The sequence below is a fragment of the Pantherophis guttatus genome, chromosome 6, assembly GCF_059756535.1.
Source record: "Pantherophis guttatus breed Tessera chromosome 6, ASM5975653v1, whole genome shotgun sequence".
NCBI classification, from domain to species: Eukaryota; Metazoa; Chordata; class Lepidosauria; order Squamata; family Colubridae; genus Pantherophis; species Pantherophis guttatus.
In genome coordinates, this window is record NC_142068.1 from 37,810,884 (window position 1) to 37,837,179 (window position 26,296).

At 36.8% G+C, this 26,296-nt stretch overlaps 1 protein-coding gene across 2 annotated transcripts in view; it reads left to right on the top strand.

The window, feature by feature from the left end:
- Positions 1 to 3,095: 3,095 nt before the first annotated feature.
- Positions 3,096 to 26,296, top strand: part of GPC1 (glypican 1) — a 176,489-nt gene continuing 153,288 nt past the window's right edge. The window contains exons 1-2 of one of the 2 annotated variants that reach the window (XM_087872697.1): positions 3,096 to 3,745; positions 4,836 to 5,032. In XM_087872697.1, coding sequence (XP_087728823.1) covers positions 4,873 to 5,032 — 160 coding nt within the window. In that variant the 5' untranslated portion in view covers positions 3,096 to 3,745; positions 4,836 to 4,872. Of the gene's footprint in view, positions 3,746 to 4,507; positions 5,033 to 26,296 lie in introns of those variants that run through there. The other variant, XM_034439496.3, reaches the window with a different exon arrangement.

The window sequence follows — 26,296 nt, forward strand, 5'->3', positions numbered from 1 at the left end:
TATTCATATTTTACACTAGAAATACCAAAGATATTTGATGACGTAACTATATTTTACTTATTGTTTTACTTCTGTAATGCACTAGAGACTATTAGAGGCAGCGTACAGTCAAATCTATTTAAAAATTTAAAAAAGAAAAAAGAAATAGGAAGGCTTTGCATAAACAAACTTGTTTTCAACATTTATTTTCTTTGTAGTCTAATTAAAAAAAAATCAACTGAGCTTTTAGCAAGCTTTACCATATCCTAATATTCAGTGGCAGGCAATTATGGGTATAATAATTTTAATCTTTCCCATACCTCTCTAGAAATTTCTGATGTCAGTCATGTTGATTGCCATCTAAATCAGAATTGTTTGGAAGCAATTTCCATCAATTTTAGTAAAAATGTAAGTAAATTAAGGCAAAATAAATAAATTAACACAAAAGACATGATTCTACAACTTGGTTGATGCAAATTATAATATGCATCAGTTATCATTACTGTGCTTTGTGGAAAAGTGGAGCTCTGAATTGGTAAGAATGATCTTGATGATTATACAACATAAAATAGATCCATGCTTACTTTAGATGAAAATTCTATAAAATTTAGGTTCATTTTCAGTATATTAAGATGGATATTCTGACTTTCAAACAAATCAAAGTACAGTATCATGTTCAGAACCAATACAGATGGGGTTTTCTTTTTATATATTTCTATATCTTTTGTTCTTCCTTTCAAGCATTCAAGTTCTTCAGGTTGGAATAGAAAATTGCAGGAAAGAGATTTTTCTTTGTGCCCCCTTCTTTTTCTTCACATTCTTATTTTGTACCAAGAACATTCTGTACCACCCTGGAACATTCTAATACTTGAATCAGCTGTTCTGAAGACAGAACTTTCTCTTGGTGACTGACTACAGTGGTATTTACTTATTTAGTTTTTTGTTTGTTTGCCACCCATATTGTTGTGAGGCAGTGGTCTTCATGCTGGAAGAATTCTTATTTTCTATCACTGGCTTTATTTTGCTTTGTTATTTTCTGTTTATATACTACTTGTCTCATGTTCTGTTTCAGTCTTCTCTCTTATACTTTAGGTTTCTTCTTCAGAAACCACTTTGTCTGGTAGAAGACTGCAGGCTATTCTGATCTGCAAATTAGGAGTTATTTCTTTTTCAGCTGCTGATTACCCAAATCCTTTGTTCAATGTGTTGATGTTCCAAGAATTAGCTCTCAAAAGATTTCACACCCTCTACAGTGTGAAAAAAAGAATATAATGAAGGAACTGCCTTGAACATTAGTAGAAAGGTGGCTATAAATCCACAAAACAAAGAAAGGAATTAATGAATAATGTCAATGCCATACTTTTATGTGAAATGTGTGTGTTTTCAGAATTTAGCAAGAATATGTTTCTGATCATTCAGAATGCAATAATGGCTTAGGCAAAAATGGGTTGTCAAATACCTTATTTTAGGCCGTCTTCTTCAACCTGATATTCCCAGCATTTGGGATTATAACTTTCCTAATTTCCAACCAGCATAATCAAAAGACATTGGATGAAAAAAAGTTTATTTCAGGATTCTCAAATGCAGTTCTAGTCTAATCAAGAATGGAGATTATAAGGCACTGGATAAGGCTTCAGTGCCCTTCAGAGTTGCCAATTTTACTATGATGCAAATAGAGAACTATTATATGCACAGTAATAACCTAAGAGTATTTAATCGATTTAAATTATATCAAATTTAGTTTTTATCATGGTCCCATCCATTTGAATCTCTGGCATGCCAAGGGTCAAGTGCAGCATTCAGCTCTCAAAGTGGTACAGCCTGGTCAAAATAAAAGCCTCCTCATCAGAATGATCCCAGCACTGGAAAGCCAGACAAAAAGCAATTGTTCAGCATTTCCCTCTAGAAACAGTGAGTTCCTTTCTTTCTTTCCTCCTGAAGGGATGGGAAACCTGTTAGACTGATTCTTTTCACAGAGGAATATGACTAGTGGCCCAGAGAAATTTCTCTTGAGGTTGGGAACTTTTCCTCCTTGAAGAATGCCCCACTATGCGCAAAGACTTTTGTCAAATATCTTGACAAGGTGTAGCCCCTTGTGTTTCAGTCATAACCCAGAATTATCTTTTAGTGAATAATTTCATTTTGTGCTTTCTAACTACTCACAGAAATGTCAAGCACTTCCCCTAACAGTTGCTGATTGCCTTTTTGGACACCCCCCCCCCCAGAAAAACCTATTCTGTGACGACTAGCATTAGCTTTTGTTTTATGCAAACTGGGCATCCCGCAACACAGAGGCTGCTCTTGTCTTTTACTCTGATGGTTAATATCCAGCAAGAGTAGAAATAGAATAACAGAGTTGGAAGGGACCTTGGAGTCCAACCCTCTGCTTAGGCAGGAAACCCTAGACCACTTCAGACAAATGATTGAGCCTTGGTGGCACAGCAGACTAAAGCACTGTTAAGGAACACCAGCTGCCTGCAATTACTGCAAGTTCAAATCTTACCAGGCTCAAGGTTGACTCAGCCTTCCATCCTTTCAAAGTAGGTAAAATGAGGACCCGGATTGTGGGGGCAATAAGATGACTTTGTATTTAAAAAAAGAACACCGTTTGGGGGGGGGGGGCAAAAGCCCTACTAAGCATGTATATACAAAAAGTATGAAGGCTATTGCTTAACGCATTGTAAGCTGCCCTGAGTCTCCGGAGAAGGGCGGCATATAAATCGAACCAATAAATAAATAAATAAATTGAGTACTTTATACTTGAGGTGGAACCTACTGGCACTCTGGGACTTTTTGTGAACAATTACCTTGGGAAAGGAAGGGGAGAGGCTTTTTTCCTCCCTCTCCACCCGACATCCTCAGTTTTAGTCCCTTATTGAAGAGAGATATTTCTGATAAATGCTACTGTATTCCTTTCTGGAAACCAGGGCTGGTAAGTACGGTATGTTCGGTCAATGCTAATCATTTTAGCAGCTCCTGAACGAAATCCGAGAGGCTCTGGACTGGAGTCCCTCACCAGTCAATCAAGCGCACTTAAGAGAGGCGAGGCCGAAACAATAGCGCAAGTGCTTTGCCGCTATTCACCTCTACTGGCCGCGAAAGGTTCGCCCGCCTTATATCTGCACGAGATGAACTAGCGCAGATCAAAGCAGCTCTCGGCTGTGGCGGCGGCGGCGGCGGGCGGGATTCCAGGCAGGGTGTCATTTAACACGAGCACCGCGCTATTTAAACCCATTGACTGAAGGTTCAGTTGTAGCTCTCCAGCACCCACGGCGGCCAACTAATCCATTTTTACGCGGGCAATCAGGGGTCTTTTTCGGAGATTGTTGGATTTTGACATCTTATCAGTTCCACACAGAATTGTCAACGGCAAAAGGGATTTGGGGATTATAATCCAGATCAGAAGAAGACAAAGTCGCCTCCGCCGTTTTAGGGTTATTTTCTCCGGTGTCTCGCCGGAACCGTAAGCAAAACAGATGCTTGCCACGTTCTTTGAATTGTGTCCAGAGGTTGCCTCCTCTCCGTTTGCGCATACTAAATAACCTCATAACTTGTTCAGCCATAACGTGCGTTGGGTGTGTACGTGTGTCTGGAAGGCGGGGTGCACACAATGCGCTCCCTTCCCTCCTTCTCTCCGTGCTGCCCTGCTTTTAACGCAACCGTGCTCCGATTTCTCCTCAAGACAAACCGGCCTCCCGCTTCTCGGTTCAGTTCAGTTGGTTTTGGCACGGCGATCCCAACAAGGAGCCGGGATCACCAGCAGCAGGTTTGGTTTTTTTTTTAGAGGGGGGGGGTTGGAAAGAAGCATCCCACATCTGCGCGTGCTGTTGAAATAAGGGGGCGGGGCTTCGACGGGATCGCTGGGCAAAAAAGCTACGCTCTTTTCAGATTGGCCGTCTTTGGGTGTGATGTCACGTCCGGCGGGGAAGCCTTGCCTTGTTGTGGAGCCGCCTCTTTCTGGTTCTGGCTGCGTTCGCAGGTGGTGGTGCTGCTGGTGCTGCTGTTTCGTGCTGCCGCCGCCACCGTCCGCGGGTGCAGCGGAGTCATCCAGGCGCGCGCGTTACTCCCTCCTGCCTGGGAGACCTGCGCTTAGTCCGGTTGGGGGAAAGAGCGCCTGGTGCCGCTTCTTCTCCTCCATCCTCGTTTTCCGCGCTCAAACTTCCCTCCCAGACTTATAACCATTTCCCCACCTTTATTAGCATCATTTGGTTTCTCCACACTTCTGGGCAAGACCTGAAAGATGAAACGTCTCCTTTAACTGTGTTTTTAAAAAAAAAAAAAAAAAAAACTAAAACCAAAACCAAAGGATTTTTAAAAAAAATAATATCATCATCATCACACATTGTATACAAAAGCTCCGTTTGGTTTTTTCTGTTTTTTTGTTTTCCTATGCAACCTCCCACTTTCTCCATTTGTTTTTGGAGCCGATCTCAGGAGCCGGCACGCGAGGATTTCCGTCGCCGGGATCTGCTTTTTGAGAGTGGCCGTTGTGCATTATATCGAAGTTCAGCCTCTTCCCCACCTTTCACCTCTTCGCTTTGGAAAGCGCGCCCCTTGGCCGCCTCTTCCCTGTCTGGAAGTGGCCTGACCCCCACCGCTGACTTGGCCACCTTGTGCGCTGCGCGCTGTGATTGTATTGTTCGCCGCCTCCCCCTGAAGGGTTTGCTTGTTGCCAGCGGGGGAGAAAAAGGACGGCATCCGAAGGGAGGGATGCCCAGCGGAAGGAGGGGTTGAGCGATCACCTCCCCGCCACCAGCAAGAGCTCTTGAAAAGAGAGTACCGAGCGGCACGCGGAGACCGGCGGGACGCTGCTCCTCTATTTTATTTTATTTTTTTTCCTCCCGCGGCGCCTGCAGGTTCCTTTTAGACGAGGGATTGGGGACAAGCGGCAGGATGCGTTTCTTCCCGGAGGGATTTTGGCTACTGTGTGTCGCCGCGACCTGTACGGCCAGGACTGAAGGTGGCAACAAGGCGAGGAGCTGTTCGGAGCTCCGGCAACTCTATGGAGCGAAAGGATTCAGCCCGAACGTGGTTCCCCAGGCGGAGATCTCCGGTGAGTAAGCTGCCTTTTTTTTTTTTGCACCGTTTTCCCTTCTCCCCTCCGCCCCCGCCCCGGCTTCTGCAAGGCGAACAAAGGGATTTCTAGCCGCTTTAACGGGAAAGCCTGCCGCCCACTTCCAGTAGCCTGAGGAGAGACTTGAGATGGTCCTGGGGTGCCGGGTTCAGGCAGGCGGATTGAGGGGTCGGGAAGCCTACTTGAAAAGAAAGGGAAAAAAAGGGGGGGGAGGAAATGAGAGCAAATCGATCCCAGCAGCTGAGCCTTCGCTAATGGGGAGGAAAAGTCTTCGTGCTTGGGCCAAGTGCTTGTTTCCCCTGAATAAATGCAAGCACCGCTGGGATGAGGAATCAAGCTTTTAGATGGGACTTGAAGAATGTCCCGGGTATTTTTAAGCGCTTAAGCCACCAACAGTGTCCCGTTCATTTAAGAGGTCCCCACATTCCCTGGGGTTTTAAATAAAGAGGGCCGATTGTAGTGCATAGATGTTATTCTAATCAGTTTGGGTCCATTTAAAAAAAAATGTTAACGTCTCTAGTAATAGCTTGGCTCTGGAAAGGATGGAGGAACTTCACACCATCTCCCACTTTATTGGCCAATGCTTTTTTTCTTCCTTTTATTAAACCCACTTTTGGCAGTCCTCTGTTAACTTTCTGAAACTGCAGGGTTACAACCACCACCCTTCCCCAGGATCAGGGAGGGTACTAAAAGTGGTTCTAAACAGCCTGGACTGCCAGGAAGTTTAATATGTGGATAGTCTGTTTTTCCTAAACCAGTTTTGAAGCCAAGACTGGAATCTCTGTGAAAACGCCTGTGTCAAACATTTCTTTTAAAACTAGAGCTTGTGACTTTTGCTCACATTTAAGACAGCTTCTGTCTCAAAAATGTATATTTTGAATTATATTTACCAGGAAGAGATTTTCTTCTTTCTTCCCATTCTCCTCCCATTCTTTGCTGCATGATATTGGGGGGAGGGATGTTATTTGCTGGTATAATTTTAAAAATAAAACACTGTTCATAGCATGTGGCTATAATGCTTGAGAAAATTTGAGTCATGAGTCTAGTAGTGGATAGTAAGAAAAGTTGTGATTGGTTGCAAAGTTAGAGAATGCCATAAGGTAATAAGAGATGGTATGTTTCATCCCGATTGGGGAAGATTAAAGACCAGCTGACAAAAGAGACACAAATACTAAGTTGTTTGAAATCTCTAGTTGAAGATAGCAAGAACTTCAAGCTTATTAAATAATATAATTTGACTATCTTGCTTTCTCTCTGCAACTTTCCTTTTTTTGTAGTTCTCATACTTATAGAAATTTATAAATTGAAAAAAAATCATATCTTCTTCCTGGCACCTAGGAACTTTTTTTATTGAAATTCGGCAGCAGATTACTTCAGAGTAAGGATGACATTGATCATTCAAATTCTGCTTCTCAGTCAATTTTACATTGTTTGCATAGAAATACATTTCTGTGACACTTAGTTCTAAATAAATTATAATATAGTGGATTTTGATTGCTACACTTTTTAGGCATTGAGTGCCGGCTAGTAGATTATACAGAGGTCTCTTCAGTTGTTTGAGCTTAGATTCAGATAAAACTGAAGTTCTAAATCTAAAGGAATGTTTGCTTCTCATATTGGACTGAACTGCCCCCTACAGAATGATTTCAGTTGTCTGATGCATCCTCATTTACTGTAATACTGGATTTCCTCAGTTTTGAATTATTCTTAAGTATTGTATAAGGCAGTGTTGGCGAACCTTTTCGGCAACGGGAATGCCCAAACGGGAGCGCGTGAGCGTGCAGGGGAGCGCCAGAAATTGGAAGAACAGCTCCCCGACGCGCTCATGCAGGAGCGCCGGAAACCAGAAGATCAGTTTCCTGGCGCTCATGCGTGTGCTGGGAAGCTGAGCGCAAGCCGGTCACATGGTCTTCCAATATCTGGTACGCATGCGTGTGCAAAGACTAGCTGGCCACACGCATGCCCACCAGGGAGCTGCTTTTCCAGTTTCTGGAACTCCCGTGCACAAACACCAGCTGGCCAGCGTGCACTTGCACACCGGAACCGGAAGAGCAACGGGCGATGGCTGGCATGCCCGGAGAGATGGCTCTGCATGCCACATCCAGCACGCATGCCATAGGTTCACCATCACGGGTATAAGGAGTAAAGATCTTATAGGACACTTGAATAAATGCTGACTTTTCTTTTTAACTTTCTGCAGTGAGGATATTGGTTGCTGTATGAAATTGTAATCTTGTGAAAAATTCTTGGAAGAAAGTTATTTAAAAGTCTGTAGTAAAGTAAACATGCTTAGGATAGGAATAAGTACAACTTCCAATAGTTAAAATAGTATCTTTTGTTTCTTGGCTATAGACTGATGCAGACTGACGCAAAATCAGAAATGAAAACACTAATTAAAAATTGAATTTTATGTATTTGATTTTAAAAAAGTTGGGCTGCTGGTATGTTGGTAGTATTAAGAGAAAACATTTGGATGCTTCACTTATCACTATGTCTTTGCTATTTAGTGAGAGGGTTCCTATTTATTTATTTGTTTGAAATAGTTGAATGGCTGTCAAAGTGATTCAGGGTGGCTTACATTAAATTCAACAGAACCCAGGAGAAAGACTACAAAATCACAATACATAAACATAATGATAACATAATAGAATGGTGATCCAAACAGAATTAATATGACTATACCAGTTTTTGCTAGCAGATTGACTCTAATATATAAATATATATAAAACACTCGTATTTTTTCTGAATATGGATTTGATTTTAAATTTAAGAGAGAGTGCAATTGATATATGGGTGTAAATCCAGATCCTTTGAGCTTAGACCTTTTAAAAGAAAGATGTCTAGAGGTTTGTGACCAGCCCTCTTTAGCTGGATTCATTCCGGACTCAGCAAACCAAACCATTCACCACCACCACCACCAAAGCTATGAAATAGTGTGGCTTATCTATAGCCTACATCAATTTGATTGATTTACACTATGTCCTTCCTCACATAGTTGCAGGCAACATATAGAAATAAGCAGAATAACTAATATAGCCCCTTTGACATCCATAAATTTAGCCTATTCACCTCAGTTTAATGTTAAAAACTCCATTTTTAACGATGGGAAATGACATGCTACAGGACTACAGCCTCCATCAGCATTGTTTATAAAACTCCTTCTGGGTTGTGCATAGGCCCCCTAACAAGATGTGGCATGTTCAAAAGCAAAGTGCCTGAGACTAGATTAGTCCATTACAATAAATTACAGAATAACAGAGGTGCCAACCATTACCTCCACTGAGATACAAATGGCTCTCAGTCCAATGGAACATTAAGGCAGGAAAGCATAAGTGGTATCTAGTATACCAGCAACATAAGTATCTTATCAGAGCTATGTCCTTGAATCTCTGGCTATAAGCATTCTGGTTCAAGAATCAGACTGAGTGAAGGCACAGAAAAAGACAAACATAATGGAAATGAAACAGAAAAAAAAAGAATGGAAATATGCTTTGCTATAAACCATCTGCTTATAGCACTGTCAGCTGTGTGCTTAAAAGAGAATTCTTCAAGTAGCTGATTGGTGGTTGTCATATGCACTTCAAATTGATAAGAACATGGGTGTCCAACCTTTTGGCTTGCATTGAATAAAGAGGAATTGTCCTGGGCTGCATATAAAATATACAATATAGTTAATGCATATAAATCACATAATGTTAAAAGTTTATGATCTTGTGGGGCTGTGCTACTAGCTGTCCAGAACCTCATGTGGTCCATGAGCCTTGATTTGGGTAAGAATAAAGACTATAGAAAGACATATTTGTGTTGTGCTAATATCAATTTAGTATTAACACAGGTTTCGCCATGTTTTTCTAAAGAATGTGATTTAGACAGTGTGGGAATTGTTGTGGATTTTATAATGGGAATTGCTAATGTTCTTGCTAAGGAAAACCTACAAGTAAATACCCTTATGTTATAAAGAGTCAATTTTGTTTTCTTAATTTTTAACTTATTTGTTCCTTACAGAGACATCCTTCATATTCTTCTGCCTTTCCTGTAAATCTTTCTCTACTGATATAGTTTCTTTTCATATTAGTGGACATTTTGCAAATATTATATCTTCCTTTATTGGAGGTCTAGACAAACTATTCTTTAGGTCCCAAATATAGTGATCTTTCTTACTTCATGCCTCAACTTATAATTAGACATCCCATGGAGATACTATTAACAGTTTGTTTGTTTTCTGCTACCCAACTCCAGTATTTATATAGAGAAAGAATTGGCAGTAGATTGCCACTGTAGAAATACATTGATAATTAAGAGCTCCTCCTGTTCTGTTTATTCTTCTGTTTTTTCAGTTGCCTGGTAATTGAATGTGATTACATATGAACATTTTTTACTTTGATTTCAACTGAATTGGTACAGAATATGTAGAGAGGTACTATACCTCTAGTTATGGTGTACAGTTGGAATGTCAAACTCAAGGCCTGCTGGCCAGATCCAGCCCACGGGGTACTTAGATCTGGCCCACAAGACTGCCCTGGAAACAACAAAGGACCAGGCCTGTGTCACGCGTCCTTCCCAAGCTCCATTTCACTGGCAAAGCACTCGGGTCACCACAGCGCCCCCAACACAAGTGACATCGAACTGGCCACACCCACCTGGCCCCCAGAGGTCAAACACAAGCCAGATGTGGCCCTCAATGAAATCGAGTTTGACATCTTTAGTGTACAGATTGAGTTATTAAGCTGCAAATTGGACACTGAGGCTATTTTTGTTCAAAACAGTAAAGCAAGAAGAAGAAGAGAACCTCAACAGTTGTACCAGTAGAATTATTTTTTAAAGTCCCAGTTCTTTCTAAATTGTGCTTTTGGTTAAGTTATAAGCCAAAGAGAAAGCCCGACAAAGGAACTGATAGAAAATGAAAAAAATATAATTACAATTAATGTAATACGGTGGTAATCTATTTTATTATGATTATGAAATAATCAATGGCTGATTTGCTGCTGCTGGAGGCCAAATGATAAAGTATCTAATCAGTTATTTTGGTATTTAATGGACTTAATTTATTTATTAATTAATAAATATTAATTTTATTATTAATAAAATTAATTAATTTATTTAAGATAAGATACAGTTTGTTATCTCATTTTTTTCTCATTGTTTACTTCAATTTTTTTATAAGATGTGGTTGTATAAAATCAAATGCTTGCCTTTCTTCTACTGCAAATTCTGTGACTTTCTTAAAACAAATTTAAATGTTGGCCCTGAAGGATGTGATGAAATTAAAAAAAAACAAAACACTATCTTATTTTAGTAAATGTAAAAATGAATTCAAAAAGAATCAGGCTGAGGTTAAAGGCACCACACTAGAAACCAGGAAACTGTTATTTCTAATCTTGCCTTAGGCACAAAGCCAGTTGGGTGTCCTTGGATTAGTTAGGTTCTCTTAGCCCTAGAAGGGAGGTAGTAGCAAAGCCCTTCCAAAATCTTGCCAACAGAACTGCAGGAACTGCCTAGGCCAGGGGTGTCAAACTCACAGCCTCAATGCGTCACATACTAGTCACCCCACCTCAGTTTAGTGAAGGAGAAAAAAGTTGCAATACATCATGTGACGACAATGTGATGCCGTGAGATTGGCACCCTAGTCTAGGCAGTAACCAAGAGTCAAAAAGACTCAACAAAAATGGTTACACAGGCAATGTTTATACAGTATTGACTTTATGCTTCACTATTTAAGTGGTTACCCTACCATTTACATGAACTGAGTTGTTTTGTTTTGTTTTTTGTTTTGTTTTGCTCATAACAAAGTTTTAGAGTCAAAGAGGAACTTGCAGGTAAGAGAAGGATTCTACATAATGTAACATAGGAATCAGCAGCAAAATGCCTTCAAATACCAAGCTACTGCAATGAATCTGAGTGCTGTACATACAATTTCAATATTAAATAAAATAATGTCAGAAAATGAATTCTGGGACTGAAATAAGATGGAGAGTGGGCTTTCCCCAGAATTCTATGGCCACTTTTGAAAATAAAGTTGCAAAATATTGAGTGCAGATATTTTAATTGGGCAAAAACCACTTTTTCAATTTTACTTTTATACATGTTGAATTTTGAAACTCATACAGCTCGAATTTAATGTTTAATTTAATTTATTCTAGATAAGTTGTAATTTGTGCTGGAGAATGGAGAAAATCATTCAGTTTCTCCACCATCAGTTAGTACCCATGACCAAGTACCATGTAATATTGAAATTCATCTGAGATGTTTCTGTCCTTATGTTTAAACTTAATCTTTTCTTTTGTATTTGATTCCTTCCTGCCCTGCAAAACAAGATGTACCTGCTGAGATTCTGGATGCAAACATGTGCCTGCTGAGATTTAGAGCATAAACACTATTGAACCAGTGGACTAAAACAAGAATAATATTTGGCTACAGATTACTTGCCTTCTGAGGCATTGATCAGGAGAGGATAAAAGCAAATCAATTTAGACTGACCTCAACACAGAAGTTTCTACTTTGGACTCAAGTGACCATTTCTGGGGCAAAATTTGCCTTGACAAAGTGTACTGATTGCCTCAAAGCTTTTTTCTTGTCTCTTACCTTTTGATACTTCTCTATGAGCACAGTGCTGGTTTTTGTGGTTCCTGGAGAATTCTAAGAACACAAATTGTTCAAACTGTGGAACTGGGTTTATTAATGATATTAATGATAATGATATTGTGCACAGTATATACTTAAGTAAATTAAAATATGGGTCGATAGGGCTTATTTATATAGCAAATTTAGAGATCGGCCATCTTACTCACAGTGTGACTTATGCTGAGAGGCAGGCTGTTTTTGGATCTTATTATTCCAAGTGGAGAACTGTTTTGATTTTTGCTTGCATTTTACTTCAATGTGTATCTACATGGAAGGCTGCTCCTGTGAATTGGAAGACCATTTTTGCTAGTTCAGAGATCTTTTGCATTAAATTTATGCACATTAATGTGAAGCAACATTTTCTTTTGTCAGTGTAAGTTCAGTGAGTTAAATCATCCCTTTTTATTGTTAGTGGTGGCATAAAGGGAAGATATCAATATTATTTATCAGTAAATTAAAGTATTCAGAGCTAACTATCCCGCACCATCTCTTCTTTCTCCTAATTAATATGTAATATGTTTTTTTGAGCATGAATTTAGATATCATATAATCAGATCTATGTCATTATAAATGTAAATGTATAGCACATGACAAATGCTCATGCCTATTCATTTCATTTTCTTATGGCTTTACTTAGAAGTAAAAATATCAAGACTAGGACAATGCCCATATTGTTTCATATTGTTTCCCTACAGATGTCTATCCACGGACAACTGGCATCCTAGGGTTATTTTTATCAAATGAATTATGTTAATTATGCTTAACCTAAAGTATCACATATTTCATATTTCAGCTCTTCATAAATGTGAAATTTATGCTGTGTTTGTTAAATCATATTTCTATACTCTTCAAAAATAACAATATTTCACAGCAGCACTTCTATGCTAATAGTAGATAGATGTTTGCTCATATCAGGTCCAAAGCATTTCTATAATTTAAAAAACAAACAAACATAAACAGATCAATCAGAAACCTGTGCAAATTCCAGAGATTTTAGCAGTTGGGTAGGGATTCATGTCAGGCTTAGATTTGCTCTATTTTCTTTGTCAAAATTTCATTATTTCCATTTTTATCATCAGTTTACAAGTTTTTTGTATTTGTCCACGGTCCACATTTTAGTATGTATTGCTTATAATGTGCAAATTTTTGTACATTATTTGAATTTCAAACTACATTGCAAAAGTGTAAAAATGCAACAGTTTGTCATATAATTTTATTCTAAATTATATATAAAAATGGAAGGATTGGTCAAATTAGAATGCAAACTAAATAAATTCCTTCCCTTATCTAAAAGGGCTTGTAAGTTTTCCCAGTTCTTAAAAATGGTACTTCAGAGTTCTAAGAACACAAAAGAACATCTGATCATGATTATTTTTAATTCAAATTTTGAGACCAAAACTATATCTAAATTTATGCCTTCAGCCTTTTTAAAAAAAAAATATTTTAAATAGCTGAAACTGCAGTTCTCTCAGGGAAACTATGAAATTCACTTAACATCTTTTAAATTATTGGTGTAAAGCAATGACTCTGCTACAGAAAAGATTACTCCAAATGTGCTGGCTAAAACAAACTCACCCATGCAAAGCTAAACCCAAATACATGCTGTCATAAGATAGTACAGATGATTCACACACATATATGTTTTTCCTGTTTGCAGTAATCTAGGAAGTGCTTACCTTAAAATAAATGTGTGTGAAAGGGGTCAGACAGTGGTCTTTCTTGAACAATTGCATATCCTGCCTCACATATAGCATATTTAGCTATGGTCTTCAGTGTTATTTAATCAATCTGAAAAGTAAACTTGGAGAAAACTCTCACCCCTCTCTGGTTTCAATTAGCTCCTAGATGGAAGAGATCATGATACTTCTTACTATTTGCAGAAATGGGAAATGGAGGATTTGTCCTGCTACTTATTTTGTTCCTTGGTAATGAAAAGTGTAAGGATCACATTTCTCCCAGAGTTGTTGAAGGAAAGTGAGCATTAAATTAGTTTAATAATAATACTATTGTTTCCTTTCAAATAATAACTTCAACCAAAATAAAATTCTTTAACATCTGACTAAAACTGTTCTGTGTATAAAGGATCATGTGCTTGCCTGCATGATTTGTATTAAATGTTTTATCATATGAATACATGATGTTGTAGTAATCTTGTCTCAGTGTTTTATATACCAATTTATATGGAAGAAGTTATGACTTTCTTTTTAATCCCTTTCATCCTGAACACATTGTCATTCATTTTCTTAATAATTCTTAAGTATTAAGTGGTGCGGTACTGTCAGACTCATTGCATAATATGTTGATGCCCTCTAATGCATAATAAACAGGTTGAACTATAGTTTACTTTCAGTGTCTGCTCTTGCCATTTAACTAATATACTGGATATTTAAATTTAGCAAATATAGTCTACAAATAAAAATTAATAAGTGGTTATTGAAAAAAATTGGAGAAATTTACATTTTATCTCTTCTTAAACTCTCAAAAGCAAGCCCAGTTATTATAATAAGCCCATTCATAATATTGTTTTGTTTCTTTTTTGATTATAAGGACCAAATTTTTCTGATCTATGCTCAAAGGTAAACTTTTCATAGTGCTGTGTCAGTGATGGATGTTGCTATGAGGTACAAAGCATATTGCAGCAGTCAGTCAGTCAGTATCATTGTTCCCATATTTCTCTTATTTATTCCTTCCTCGCTTGGTTTATTGTTTATTGTCCAAATGCATCATCTGCTTTCTAGATTTCCTGAATATGCTAAGCCCCTATTGGCTCGTTCTGATTTATTTCTAAAAATAATTTTTGTACTTCGTGGGCTTCATTGCTCTCTGATATATAGTTGGTGCTCTTTTGGCTACCTAGAGAGGCACACTGGCCGATGGGATGTGGACACATAAACCCTGTGATAACTGTTTTATTCCTTTTGAGTATTTGAAAAAATTGTACGCTGCCTGTCTTCCAGATCCAATTGCAATAGAAGTAGTCCTTGACTCATGACTGGCCACTTAGTGACTGTGCTATGTTACAGTGGACCCCAAAAAATCTACTTACAACCCAGATTTGAAGTTCTGGCAATTGTCTCCACCACCAACACTGCCAACAGCCTATGATCATATAATCACATTTGGGGTACTTGGCAGTTTGGCCTCATGTATGGCTGTTTGCAGCATCCTACTGTCATGTGACTGTGATTTATAACATTTTGGCTGGCAACTGTCATTTATGTTTCAGGCAAAAAAACCTCATAGCGAACAATGGTCTTGCTTAATGACTGTGGCATTCACTAAACAGCTGTGGTGTTCACTTTACAACTGAAGTGTTTACATTACAAGTGCTGTATTGGCTTAATGACTGCCGTAAAATGGTTGTAAAATCGGCATACAGTCATGTGGTGATCTGCTAAACAACTGTCATAACTTATGACTTTAATTGTGGGCTCAATTACGGTCATAAATTGAAGAGCAGCTGTATATTAAAATGAGAAAAAAATATTTTGAGTAAGTCAATACAATTAATATATAATAATAAAACAAGCACAATCCTGAAATGTACAGTGAAATAAATAATAATGAGGTTTATTGGTTCTGAAATCTCAGGTGTCATATTAGTGAGAAATGGCTAGACTTCTTTGAACAATATGCTTTGTGTAAGCTGACAGCAGAATTGCAATACTTTGAAAATAAAACGTTTTATTGTAATAACATTTCAGACTGGATGTTTTTTTTTTTTTTAAGTAAAACAATATTTTGACTAAATTTCCTTTTGTTGAGTCATTCCTTATTTTTCCAGAAGAATATGTCATATAATTCTTATTTGTAAACTACATTTCCTAAATTAAATATCAAGTATATTAAGTACATTTCCTTTTTCTCAGTCATCCCTTTCTTTTCCGGAAGAATGTGTCATATTATTCTCACTTGTAGATTATATTTGGAGTTCCTTCTTTTCAAGTAAATAATGAGTAAATGTTTGGTCTGATGGGTTGATAATTTTTTAAAAGAAAGTATACCTTATTATGGTATTCCTTCATAAAATAGGATTTGTGTGATCATGATTCTTACTGTTATAATCTAAACCTACTGGAATGTCTTAGATAAGTGCTTTTGTGATCCTCAGGCTCTTTGGAAGTTCAGTCAGTACAAAGCGAACACACCTTAAGAACACCAAAAGGCTTGTCTGTGCATGACGAGTGACTGAGTAGTAGGCTGGGTCAGTAGGCTGCAGCTTTCAGTAACAGATGGCAAAAGTTTTAAAAGTAAAGCTACTGAATGGCATAATATAGTTTAAATGCAGCAACATAATTCATCAGTCTCATTGATAGAGCCTGTGCAAGGCTTACTGAACAGATTTATTTGTGTTTTGATAAGAAACAAGAAAGAACTTGTAAAAGTTTACCATACTAACGGTAAGCAAGCAAGCAAGCAATCAGAATAGAGATGGAAGGGATCTTGGAAGTCTTCAGTAGTTTCTTAAAAACTTCCAGTGACGAAGCACCCACAACTTTGAAGGCAAGCTTGTCCACTGATTAATGGTTCACACTGTTAGGAAGTTTCTCCTTAGTTCCAGGTTGCTTCTCTCCCTGGATTCATTTCCATCCATTGTTTCTTGTCTTGCTTTCTGGTGCTTTGGAAAATAAGTTGACCCCTTTTCAGAGGAGCTGACATTTTTGAAACAGATTTACTGGAACAATTCGATAGCTGTTATATGTATAACCAGCCATTTACTGTATTGTATTGTATTGTATTGGCACAAACGCTGGGGATTCAGATGTTTTTGTTTGCAAAAAATGATGCTGTTTTACAGAACTGTGAAATAGAGCATACAACTGAGTCAGTAATTTTAAATGTTTATTTTAATATAATTGACTGGTCCAAAATTGTACTAGATGTTTCATTGATTTGTGTTTGGGTGGGGTTAAGAAATAAGACCAAGTTTAATGCAGAAACACAACATTTAAATTTATGCCTGTGTTTCCTGATCCAAACAAGATCTGTGATGTGTTTAGTCAAGTTCTGCTTAATATGTAGGAAGGAATAGCTTCTGAAATAGGCATTAACAATTTGTGATTAGATTTCTTGTATTAAATTAAACTTTATTTTGGAAAGGACTTTTAAAAAATATTATTCCTGGAGAGATATCTTTTTCTTTGTATTAGGTCTTTAGAGACTTTGCAAGTGTATTGTTACCTCTTAATTAGCCTCATCTTATTCTCTCTAGGTGAGACTGTCAGTTTTGATTTTGCTGATTTTTCTTTCCATAAATAAACTTGGTTAGTCTGCTATTTATGAACTGAGCAGAAAAAGTTTCCATAAATATTCATACATATGCACACTTCTAGTATATACAATTGTTATATGTGGGTTTTCTACTATGTGCACTTTTTGCCATTACTTTTTTTATAGAAAAATGCACTTTTCTCTGTATTGAATCATATATGTAAATTAGTCTCCAATGTATTAATTCTGAATACTTGTCAGTTAAGAAAATTGGCACAATCTTCAAAAAAATTCTGATGGAAATAGTTCTATGGTATACTTTAAATTGGTGTGGGATGGGGAGAGAATGCTGGGAATTAGTATTTTCAGTGGCTGAAGCTGAGAAACAGAAAGCAGGGGGTTTGTGAAGCATAGAAATGGAAGGAGAAGGATTTAACTGAATTGGATATAAAAAGGGTATACAATCATACAAAGTCAGTTGTTGTGGCTTCTTAGTGCATGATTCCTCACCAGGCAGGCTTTTCAAGTATCAGAGAAGCTTTACCAAGTTCGAGACAACTAACAGAGGAAGCTTGACTATAATAGAGTTGTTTAATAAGCCAGTGGTTCTCATTTGGTCCCCAATCCCCGGTCCGCAGTAGGCCAGCAACCAGGCTGCATAAACAACAAAGCTCCATCCACAGGGTGCCAGCACCACACAAAACCACACCCCCTCGGTTCATGGAAAACCCTTTTTCCACGAAACCAGTCCCTGGTACCCAAAAGGTTGGGAGCCGCTTCTCTAGGATGTTTTAATGGAGCCATAGGTGAAAACATGTACAGACTCAAAGGGACATGCTGAGAGGACAGAGACAACTAAAGTGTATTATAGTGCAAATATTGACTTGTTGTTTCCAGAGAACACCTTTTCTTATTCCAAGTCTATATCTAGAAATGGAACCTGAACTTGGGGAACCATAGAAGAATAGCAAGGTCAGAATAACAAGGGGGCCATGGATGGAAAAAGACTGAGAAACGCTGTAATAATCTATATCACTGCATTCATGAGCATGTAAACCAATATAGACTTATTGACTTAAAAGCAGGTTTTTCGATCTTCAACAGAAACTTAATAGAATAGAAGATATTTCACTGGTCTAAAGCTTTATTCAGGCTCAGAATGTAATATCCACTTCCTAAAGTGTTCTGCAGCATGTGACCATGTTAATAGAATGGAAGTAGATGTGCTCCTTTGCTGCTTTCTCTATTAAAAAGTAGGCTTAATGATAAGCTTTCACTCATATTACATCAGATTCAGCATTACTGTAGTCATCCTTAATATGTGTTCCCAACTATTTCATTGCTTTAGTTCCATTTTGACACCACCAAATGGAGGACGTCCCTATTATCTCAATAGGGTTGGTCAAGTTTGTGTTACAATATGTGACCAGATCTTAGATAGATCACCGCCAATATCAATAAGGAAATTCTCCCAGTATCTCTAGTAACTCCAAGGAACAATTTATGTCTGGAAGCAGGCTATTCTAGATGGTGCATTACTCTTGCCAAAGAAAAAAAAGAGAAATCAACAGATAAAGGTCTAATAATCACAACACATTGGATATTATATGTGTCATATTGTGACTGCAATCATTCTGTGAAACAGATCCAGAGCCGATAACATTTTAGAACAATTCTATAATTGTCATTGGCATCCGTAAACCCTCAACTGCAGCAGTCTGAAAATATTTGACCTGTATGCAAAGGCATTCAGAATATAGGCAGTTGCAAGAACATGTCATTTTAAAGAATTGCTTGCTTTAAAACACTTCCTGCTTTCAAGAATGGGATTTTATTTTTAGGAGGATAAATTGAAACATTTACAAGAAAAATAATTGGTAAACCCAAAGCACTGTTAACATGAATAAATAGAAGCAGGCATCTGATCCCGCTGAGATTTATTGTAAGATTAATTAATACTATTTATATCGACCTTCAAAGCTTGATGATTCATGGGCAGAGCTTGTTAAAGGTACAAACCATCATCCCTTTTTCCCCTAATCCACATGTCTAGTTCATATTTAACTTTAATCTTTTAATACTGGAATTGCAGAAGATACAATGCCAGTTCAACTCGCTGACATATTCAAATTATTAGGTAAGTAACCCCCAAAGAAGAAATCATCCATTCTGAATTCTTTTCCAAGAAGATGTCACCAATAGCATATTAACATTCTGGCTCCCTGCATCACTCAACTTCTGTCTAGTAAAAAAGAGAAAGTATCTGCTGTTCACTGGAGCAGCAAATATTCATATTTGCTCCAAAAGTAGTACTGAAAATGTTTTGCTCTTATATTTTTTATGAGCCAGTGTAAACGTAAAAGTTATGGATGTGAAGCTGGACACACTGTCTCTTTTAAATAGAGAAAAACAGATAATTTTTAAAAAAATTCAGTAAAATTTTGCACTCTACAAAATAACCAAAATAACGTTGCTATTTCAGGAACCTAGAGTATATTATAAATAATTTGGTCTGCTTATAAAATAATATGTTTGATATAACACTTCCATATTCCAATCTAATAGATGCAATAAGGTAAAGACTTACTTGTCCCATGTGTCTGACTCTAGGGAGTTTATCTCCGTTTCTTGGCCAAGGACATTTTCCATCGTTATGTGGCTATACACCAGAGGTGCACAGAATGCTGTTACTTTCCCACTGAAGTGTTACCTATTTATATATTCGCATTTGCATGCTTTCAAACTGCTAGGTGGGCAGGAACTGAGCCAGGGAACAGGAGCTCACTCCATTGAATGGCACTCAGGTCTCGAACCCAGAGTGGCAGCTTTCCAGCTGACAAGCTCAGTGTCTTTAACCGCTGAGCCATCACGCCCCTGTATAAATATATACATGAGAATAATTGTGAATAGCCACACCCATTGTAGTAGTCCCCAAGCTTTTTAAAGCAGTTTAAGACTTAAAATTGATGTGCTGTTTTTCTGTGAAGATTATTATATTTATTTTGTATAAACAACAATCTCTGCCCAAATGGAAGGAAACGGGTCAAAGTGCAGCCCCATAACTTTGATGATGGTGCAGTTTTATCCCCTGCAGCCTTCTGTAAGTTGAAAAAGGTAAATTTGTGACAAGGAGAAGGGAAAATGCTTTTCATTCCACCTCTGCTTGTTTAGTTATGAGGACAACTGTTCAATCTTTAGAGGGTTTATCCTGCAAAAATGGTACTATCAACTCAAAACAGAAATATCTTTGCTGTTCCCAGTTCTGCTTATCTTCAGCATAGCCCTTGTTATAATTCTACAATTATGAAAAATATCCTGATATTTTTAGGTAAAATTTTGAGGAATAAAGTTGTAGGCAATTTTTTTCTCTTATCATGTCAAGGAAACTACATGTATCCGGAACTGAGTTTGACTTAGAGTTATTTATTTATTTACCTACTTACTAGATTTATAAGACCACCCAGCTCAAACAATGTGACTGAGCAACATGTAACCCAAAAACAAACAGTAAATCAGAAAAATAACCATAGCATCAAAACTTGTATAGTGTATGTGTGTGTGTAATAGAAAATATAAGATGGCGACAATGCATGATAACAAAACGATGCCTGAGAAAAAGCCAAGTCTTAACACTCCTAAAGGTGAACAGAGTTGGAATCTGTCGGAGGGGAACTTGGCTTACAAATATCATGATCATACGTCCTTTATTATAAAGATACTTTTTTCTTTCAGAAAGTTATCCTTAAAAATTTTTTTTCCAAAAATTCGCTTTTGTCTTTTACTTTTATCCTTAATTTTTACTGTACAAATTGTAGTGCTTAATGCACAGTCATTTACATTCTTGTGAAAAAGTAAGGAAATTGAAATGTCTTGTTGAAATAAATTTACATATACGGTTTGATTTTAGATATTTTTATTACAATATGCATTTTTGTGAACTTTCCTTTTTGCTCTTGAATTTTTGCTTGTGAAGCAAAGTTATACACATAAACAAGTAAACATTTTTTTCCTTATGAACTTCTTTTAGAGTTTCACTTTTTCAGGTTTGTCTTTATTCTTCCAAAGGTAATCTGGTCACTGTTCTTAAAATAAATGAAAATGCTTTTAAAAAAACCAGACACATGAACAGTTTTTACGTTATCCATCTATTTAAGTTATACTAGGTGTTTTCTCTTGAAAATAAATGCTGGGAGTGAATGCTGCTAAGGTGTAATGCACTTCATTTTCACCACAGAAATAGTGTTTCTGTATTTAATACATTTAGTGTATTTCTATTGTCACCATATTCTAGGTCAGCTATCTGGGGTGTTGAATTGAGTCCTTATAAAGTAGCATTCCTATTTGCGGGGCAGATAAGTAGCCTCATGGCACAGTCATAAATTGAATAATTTATTCAGTTACTGATAACTTTTATGATAGTATTTAGGTCTGGAGTACCTAAATATAACTGAAACATAACTGATGTATCTGTGTCGTGCTAAATTGATAACAATTGTTCTCATTTACTGTCGTACATTTATGCAGCTTTATCATTCATTTCCACCTCTTTTTTTATTTCTTGACAAGTTGTGTTATCTATAAAAAAGATAAAGGTTTCTGCTGTCAGTTGTGTCCGACTCTAAAGAGTGGCGCTGATCTCTGATTCACAGCCAAAGAGCCAGCATTGTCCAAAGACACTTCCATGGTCATATGTCCAGAATGACTATGTGCTGAAAGTACATGGAACAATTATAGATAACACCAATATGAAAGTTCGTAAAAGAATCTTTAGGTTTAGAAGAAAACATTATATTACATATTATACTTATATGTGAGATGGTTTAATTAAAATTAGGCTGTTTTAATTTATAGGTGAGGCAGTCCATGCTTAGAAGACCCTCTACTTAAGCAAAGCAGTACAACCATTTTGCTACTAAAGCAGCAAGTTACACATTTTCATTGAGCCCCTTGAAAACGATGCTTTGATCGAACCTTTGTTGAAGTAAAGGATTTTTTTTAAAAAAGTTTCACTCTACTTATGAATGTTTCGAAAGGAGATAAAAACTTTTTGAATTTTAGGAAGGTTCATAAATATTTTTATGTCAGTCTGGGCTGTCCCTGCTTCTCAAATCCTGCCTACCAGAAGAAGTGATAGAAGACAGAAGGCAGTGTAGAAGGGGCTGATTTTTTAAAAATCTTCATTAGGAGTGAAATTCTTACCAACAAGAAGTTCCAATTTGGTTTGGTGAACTATAGTCTTCTCTCTGGACTTTTAGATATTCTCTTCCATGCAGAAAAAAGTGGTAAACTCTTTGAAATATGCATATTTATTGATTCCCCTACAATGCATATAAATTTGAAGGAAAAACCTCTATATTATTGATGATCTTGCCTCTAAAAACAAACAGAAGTATTTGCTTGTGGTGAATAGAAATTATGACAGAATTAGAATGAGAGAATTTAGAATACACTGTAGGTCCTAGAAACAGATTCAATGTTTGGAAAGCCATACTGTATTGGGAATTAAACCTAAGCAGGAATTGGGAACTGCTCATAACATATTTTTTTCCAACTCCATTCCACTTCCCTTCCAATTACCAGCTGTCTAAAAATGGGTCTAGGAGAACTCACTGTGGCCATCTCGCCATGGCCAACTCGCAATGGAACAATTCAATGCAGAATTAGTTCCTTTTATTGTTCATCAAAGCATTCCAAAGCTGGTAGTCATAGAAATGGTTTCCTTTGACACAAGAGATAAAATAATTTTGATGAAAATGCGGTCAACAAAAATAAAACGAATTAAGTGAAATAAGAAGGAATTTGTGAGTTGCCTTCAGTGAGTTGGCTGTGACATATTGTCTCATTCCGTCTAAAAACAATTGCAGGTAGTTCTTGATTTACGACCACAATTGAGCCCAACATTTCTGTTGCTAATTGAAACATTTGTTAAGTGAGTTTTGTCCCATTTTACAACTTTTCTTGACACCATTGTTAAGTGAATCACTGTAGTTGATAAGTTAGTAATACGGTTGTTAAGTGAATCTGACTTCCCCATTGACTTTGCTTGTCAAGGTCACAAAAGGTGACCACTTGACCCTGGGACACTGCAATCATCATAAATATGAGTCATTTGCCAAGCATTGGAATTTTGATCACATGACCATAGGGAAGCTGCAATGGTTGTAAGTATGAAAAACGGTCATAAGTTATTTTTTTCAATGCCATTGTAACTTTGAACTGTCACTAAATGAACTGATGTAAGTTGAGGACTATCCATTTCACCTTTAGTGAAATGTAGAGAAATGGTGGCAGAAAACATCTTTTTTCCATATATTTGTCATTATTTTTCACAATTAAAAGTCTTTCTGCAGGAACTTAGCTGATATAGAATTCATAGACTAAAGGAGGAGAGATTTACCCAAGCTACTGTAAAGACTTCTGTATTGGAGACAAATTCCTTGTGTGTCTAATTACGCTTGGCCAAATAAAATATTCCATTCCAAAGTATTCCTTTTTTTTTAAAGGGTTATCATTCTATAAAATTTAAGGGCACTTTATTTCACTATGTTTGTTACAAGAATGTACAAGGTTCAAGAACTTTGACCTTTCCGAGGCTGCTGAACTACAACTTGCAGAATGCTTTTCCCATTTGTTCTACTGATTGGAGCTGCTGTAAGTTGTAGTTCAGTAACATGAAGAGAATTACAAGTTGCCCATCCTAGTCTGGATATTCAATTATTTAGTTAAGATGAGTAAGTTCAATTTAGTATAGGAAAATATCTTATGTAGACGAACTTTAGCAAAGTTGAAACCGGGACTGATAAAAACCAGTACTTAATTTGAACGAAAGCACCAATTCTATAGCTGGCAGATTTCTTTTCTTTTCTTTCTTTTCCAAATTTACTGGGTAATAAGGCAGGGTGAGAGAAGGATAACCGAAGAGTGAGATTTTGACACTAAGCTTTTGAGCATGCTTGATGACTGCATTGTTGAATGAGTACTGGGAAGTTTTTTTTTTGTTGTTCTTCCTAACTCATTGAATAGAGGGCAATAAAAAGAAAAGAACAGCTCCCACAGTTCAAAGTGGGTCCCCCCCCCCGAATTTCATAAACTCAGAAGAAAGCCCCCAAACTTTTTTCCCCCTGAAAACTTGGTCATAAATTGAGATGAATATCCATTTTAATCACTGGTAACTAAACTATTTGAGTTGTTTGGAACAAAAACGTTATTTGTAATATACCCTCTTTCTACAATTATTGTGAGTTAATTTTTGAGTTTAATTTGCTGGTTAATGAATTCTGCTTGCTGAGTGGCAAAAATATTTCAGCCTGCTTCAGAAGCCAGTGCATTCAGGAAAAATAACTTTTCTATACAAATGTTTGGCAGCAAAGTTTTGTGTGTGTTCAGGTAAGGTTTTGTAAATGTTTTAAACTGATACCTTGAAAAATATTTTCTGTCCCTAAAACTAGGTTCTTCTAATTAGGCTTTGTTTTTTATTTTTTTATAATAGTGTTGATGGATATTTTTTTAGGAAATCAGTTACTAAATTTTTCACAACTGTGGAATTCTGCTCTTTGCAGTTCAATTTTCATTAAGTGAAAATGTATTATTTTAGAACAATGTTGATTTCAAGCAACAAGCTTTTTATTCAGCAGAGTGTTGTATCTGTGAAAGTAACATTGTTTATTCTCTGTTCAGGTGCTCAGTCTGAATACTATTCTGAAATTATGCCTTTCATTCTTATGTATGTATCAGAGTTAATAGGTATAAACTATAAAACTATAGTTTATACTCTTTAGTGCATTTTGTATCTAAAATGCATTGTGAAATGCATGCTGATCACTTTTCATTCTGAGTATCTATAGAATAATTTCTAGACAGAGATTTTGTTCATTCTAGCTGGGATTTATAAGAGTCAAAATTCAATACATCTGGAAGGTCCGGTTGATGAAGTCTTGTAGAAAAATATGCAGAGAACAGCAGTAATTGATGTCAGCAGCCAATTTGCAGTGTTATTTGCAAAAGTAAGATAGGTTAGAGAAGTTAAGTATGTACATATTTCAAAGCTTACAGTATTCATAGGTATACCATGTGGGTCTGTAATAGGTTACACATGAAGCTTTCACAAATATGCATTTAAAGTGTCTTGAGCATTGTGACTGAAATGTCAAAAATATGAGTTACATGTTTGCTGATGCTAGCCAAGTATTAAGCCTTTAAAGCATTTTTACTGCTGGTGTGAAATGGCCCCCTAGATTTCATCAAGTTAGTAGTGGAAGTTAGACTCTAGTCTTTGAACGTTTCTAGATGGACTTTATTGTAACTTAACAAGTATTTTTATGTACTGAGATGTCTGGCACTGCTGTGCTGTATTTTTTTTTTGTGCTTCATATGAAGTTTTGTTATTAAGCTTCTGGGAAGTAGGCCATCAATTTAATTTTAATCTTGATAGAAAAATCTTTTTAAGAGAATTGAATAGCACACTTCTATTTAATTACTGCAGATAGTTTTTGAGTGTGAAATGATAGCAATATTTACCCAGACAGTATTTTTTGCATAGCAGTTTAAATGATATATTCTGAAGCTTTCAATCCAAGCAGTGCCTGAGGATATAAACAACTTTGGACATGTTCAGGCACTAGTGCTCCAAAAGAAGAATCAGCAAAATAGTGAGAACAAACTTCTGGCTTGGGCAAAGCTTCCTTTAATCTGTGAAGATGATTAGAAACAGGATGATTTGCTGTATGTCCCAGAGCTTGTGATATTTCCATAATTTTAAAATTGGTAGTAATGGCATACAAATACAGGTGACCTACTCCAAATATTAACTTCTAAGGATTCTGTGCCACTTGCACATTTAAAGCCTTCTATTTACTTTCTGGTCCATGTTCAGTTATTGCATAGAAATGGGCAAAATAGTGACCCATTTGCCCTATATGTTAAATTTGACTTTCTTCTAGTTATGACTTGATAAAGAAGGCACAACTGCTTGGGTTCACACAACATGCTAAATGATAGATTCTGGAATTTAAATAATAATGGTACACTTATACACAGACTAAGCACAAACCAGGCATCTACACTATAATCTAGTACAATTTGTGACCCAAGGCACTGATGTTTGAGTGAACAAATGATTAGAACAATTTTTCCACACATTTATTTGTAAAATTGAAATGCTTTAAATAGCTTAGATGTATAAGCTTCATCTGTTCTACTTAATGTCCCAAGTGTTGATCCAGTAACCTGATCCTGCTGCATATTGATTGAATGCATAATAAGAGATCTGGTTGTCACATTAACAGCTTTGTTTCTCTTTCTGAAAAATGCCATCTGAGCAAGCTTAGCTATTCCTTATTTCATTCTGTGATGGGGGGAAAAATAAGAGTCAACTACTAGGGTGATTATTATTATTATTTTTTTGGTTCTCCT